The following is a 4257-nucleotide window of genomic DNA, read 5'->3' as shown; positions in this document are numbered from 1 at the left end:
AAGAACGAATGATACACGGATTGACCTACTTTACCTCCTGAGCCACAGCTGCCCCAGTAATCCTAGATTATCACAATCAGAAATACTTTATTGATCCTTTATGGGGGAAATTTGTTATTTATTTATTATTTGATTACAGTGGTTCAACTCAAAATTGGAAACGCGGGCTTGTTGTTAGATAGCACTAAGGTTCTAAGAATCTTGAATGAAAGTGGTTCAGGAACCAGCACTAATTTGTTGGGAAAGGGGTGTGTAACCACATGAGTACCCTTATTGAGTACTGCCACCTCTGGCATGAACATAGCCATACCCATCCCTAGGTTAGTAAAATAAACTACAACTTATTACAAGTTGTAAGTAAAAAAGCCTTTATTTTGATGCTTAGATGCATGACCCCAAACCACCCTAGCAAGTTCATTTAGTGGAGCTTGGTATTTCTAAAACCACCATCACCAATACTGGTGAGGTACTCATGAATGCCTGCATAACTAAGTCTCCATGTAAACACATAGCTAGTTTAATGCTAAGAAAACAACACTGAAAATGTCCTTGTCAAACAGGATAAATAAATTAGGGTTATGGTTATGTTGTGTTTAGGTTTAGGGTTGAGCTGAATTAGGGTACTGGCACCTGTAATTGGTCCAATTCAGGCAGTGCTTGTGACCTACCTGCACCTGACTGTTGTTGGCTGTGCATAGGGAGTTTTGTTTACTATATACAGTAGGTTGATGTTCATGTTTGTGGTTCATGTTATATATTAGGGTTGAGCAAGTACTTGGTAAAACAACTGTCCCGTACAGATAATTTACTTTTAATGCGTATCGAATGAGTAACAATATCTATATCTGTCAATATAACTTTTTTTAAACGTGTTCTGTAAGGTATATTATATATATATGTATATATATCTGTATTAGGTATCTATGTTCTATATCTATGAATTCCCCCCACTACGTAGGCACGAAGCACATATGTTTACATTCTCACTCCTCGAATTTACTTGGAGGGAGGGACCTAGCAGAATTTGAGGGTGGAAAGTATGAAAAAAGCTGAACTGACACCATCTTGATGTTGTTGTTGGTTAAAACTGTTCTAGCATTACCACATCATCAGTGAATATAAATGAGCTTGAGGTGGGGCTGCTTTATAAAAACCTACACACGCTGAAGAGATACTGCGGAAACACTCTGCAGTATCACAGCTTCTGTAATCACATACTGACAGAGGACACATGCTTGCATTCAACATGGATCTTCAGTTTAGACGAAAACAACTCACTGTCTATTTTACAATAGGTGAGCAAAAATGTAAGACTTTTTTCTGGTTATGTACCGTGTTGCCAGATCTGGGCAGTTTTGATATTTGAGTGGTTTCCATCAAATAATTGCTTAGTTCAGTATCCCTGATGAGTGTCAAAACTAAATATTGTTTTAGTTTATCACAACTTAGTTGAAACTTTAATCGCTGTTCAATTCAATTATTATTTATGTACAAGCTCTGTGTTAAGATGTGTAAAATCTTACAGCATGATTTAACATTTAATGAGACATTATCCATTATTTTTCTCCTGGATCAGATTGAGCCAGATAGATAATGGTACTAATACCAAAGTGAAAAAAATATACTCTTTTAAGTACAATAACATTACACACATACTTATATAGTGTGTTATAAGACAAGGTTATCAAAGACAGTACTTTAAAGTGTCATTCATGTAGTTTGAATATGAACTTATGGTAAGTAAAATAAACTGTAGTAGATGTTTCCTTTATATGTATATCTTAACTGCATTGTTCTCCCATCTGCACAGCACTGAACAGGAACTACCTGACATCCTGTGCTAATGTGACCTGTGGTTAACCTCCTTTATTCACTCCACCGCACAGTGCTAGTTTATTTGTTTGTAAGTAGAGTTTTCACTGCTACTGAGTATGTAGCAGTTAAAATTACTCAAAAATTATCAAGCGTAAAAGTGAGATTTGTTTTGTAGTCATTTTTACATTGCAGCAAGCTGTACATGTAGCTATAGTGAAACTTATGTATTTCTTCCTAACCCTTTACAGAGCACCACTGATCTTATCTACTGACAACAGTCTTATAGTCTGATGTATTTGTGTGGGAAAATGTGCTTTCCCTTAACTTAACTAACAATGTGATACGATACAATCTGATACAGTTCTTAGCATTTGTTTACTGTCCATTCTAAATTCAAATAAGCCAGTCCTATAAAAGTGGCTTTGTTTACCTTCAAATACATATATTTTTTCCTTTATAGAAATAAAATGGAAGACAAATGCATTGTGTTCATTGCTTTTCCAATAGACACAGCCAAAAAGACTGTCTGCAGTAATTAACTTAAACCTCGTCCAGTTGTAGCTTAGTTGTGGCTGAAAATGTCTTTTGTATCCGTGTCTCGCATGTTTTTGCTTGTGCTAGCTGTATTAGCATCCACAGACTCATTATCGCCTGCTTGACCTTTTACCTTCCACGAGATCAGAGAAGCTGTAAGTAGCAAACTGATTCATAACTTTAGAAGTGGACCATCGACCAGTTCATGGTACATTTAGATCGATCCAGGGGTAAAACGTTAAAACCGATTCTGACTTGTATCACAAAATTTTAACACCCCTAGTAAGTACACTACATAGTTAAATGGTTTGTTTTTTGTCTGTTTTTACGATTGGGAGTTTTATTGGGAAAACTGATGGGATGCTATCTGACCAGCTCAATCTGCTCTTTGCAGCTTGATGCGACTTTTATTAAAAATGTATTAGACTTTAGTGGAGCAGAGCTGAGAGCCGCTTCTCTTCTCAATGTGCTGCAGTGATTCTGGTGGATTAAAAAGTATTGTTGGCAGTCTGCTCGTAGCTGGAACACAACACAGCTCTGGTGTGCATCCTGGATTGTGTGGGGGGATTACACAGAAGTCTGAAGATTCAGACGACAACCGCTGTCTGATGTCTTAAAGATACAATTGCTCATTATTGTATATTATTATGTCATTATGTTCAAAGTGTGAAGTTTTGGATTGGAAATTAGAAAAAACTCCCCCACACATCCATTTGAGGAAACAAACAGTATTTAATGTGTTATAGAGTGAGTGGCTGAAAGGAGTATCTGGTACCGAAAATGTATTTTTACATAAGATATAAATAAAGGTGTATCCCTGGTGTTTACATAATATGATTATGAACCTGACTCCCCTTTCAATCGAAGCAGATACAAAGCTGTACAAATAAACTTTAAAGCTTTAAAATGTTGTGTACATTGTGTACATTTTGTAAACAGTTGTAAACAAAGAACTTTTTCAGTCAACAAAATATTTATGGTTTTATCATAAACTGGGAAATCTCATGGCCACATCTTTTCTCTTTCAGTTCTGTTGGGATGCGTGTGGGCCGATGAAGAAAAGGAAGCTGTGAAAGCTAGAGAGGGAGCATTTGTCACCCTAAAGACAGGAGAAACCACACGTCACAGTAATGCTCAGGTGGTGTGGACTTTTGGACCCGAGGAGCCAAACGTGCGTATCGCCTATGCGAAGGAGAGGGAAGTAAAGGACGACTACGATGAGCACTTCAGAGACAGACTGCAGCTGGACGAACAGACTGGATCTCTGACCATCACACAGCTGAGAATCAATGACTCCGGTGTTTATATGTTTCAGTCCATCAGCAACAACATCTTATCTCAGAGGTTCCATCTTAAAGTCTACAGTGAGTACACTTCAGCTCTCTTTACTAGAACTTTAAAATAATCCAAAACTTTAATAATAGATTTAAGATTATTATTATTATTGTTGTCATTATCATTATTATTAATCTTTATGCACATTAAAGTGTAAGCACTAAAAAATCTAAAAATGGACATACATCTTTTCGTGTAAATTTTTTAACATAAGATGTCAAAATTTTTGACTTGATTCACTCATTGACAGTTGTAGGCAGTTGTAGAGGTTGTAACAGGTGGTTTTTGTTATTAGGGTGCTGCCGTTGGATTTTAGTCGTATCTTAAAGGCTGTAGTGGACGGTAATTTTAAAGAGAGAGTAATAGGTTCTCGATGAACGAGAAACACGCAAGCAGCACCGAAAGAGCACAGCCAGAAGGTTTAGAAGATACACTTTGGGAATGATACGTCTTTGGACAATAAGCTAGTTGGAGATGCACCGGAGTCCCAAAGGTGCTGTAGTTTGATGCCCTGGGGATGAGATCTCAACAACCAACGTCGGTTCTGTGGCTCTGAGGTTGGTTGCGGGTGTA

At 37.2% G+C, this 4257-nt stretch overlaps 1 protein-coding gene across 1 annotated transcript; it reads left to right on the top strand.

The window, feature by feature from the left end:
• Window positions 1–1164: 1164 nt before the first annotated feature.
• On the top strand, window positions 1165–3713 carry LOC118327319 (hepatocyte cell adhesion molecule-like; the record flags this gene model as incomplete). The annotated part of the gene is given in 2 exon segments (XM_035660630.1): window positions 1165–1295; window positions 3378–3713. Coding segments are annotated over 2 exon segments (400 nt in total), but the record flags the coding sequence as incomplete, so codon positions are not given.
• Window positions 3714–4257: the final 544 nt, after the last annotated feature.

This window comes from Morone saxatilis, unplaced genomic scaffold (genome assembly GCF_004916995.1).
Source record: "Morone saxatilis isolate NCDOM2014 unplaced genomic scaffold, NCSU_SB_2.0 Contig17, whole genome shotgun sequence".
In the NCBI taxonomy this organism is placed as follows: domain Eukaryota; kingdom Metazoa; phylum Chordata; class Actinopteri; family Moronidae; genus Morone; species Morone saxatilis.
This window is presented reverse-complemented; position numbering and strand designations above follow the sequence as displayed.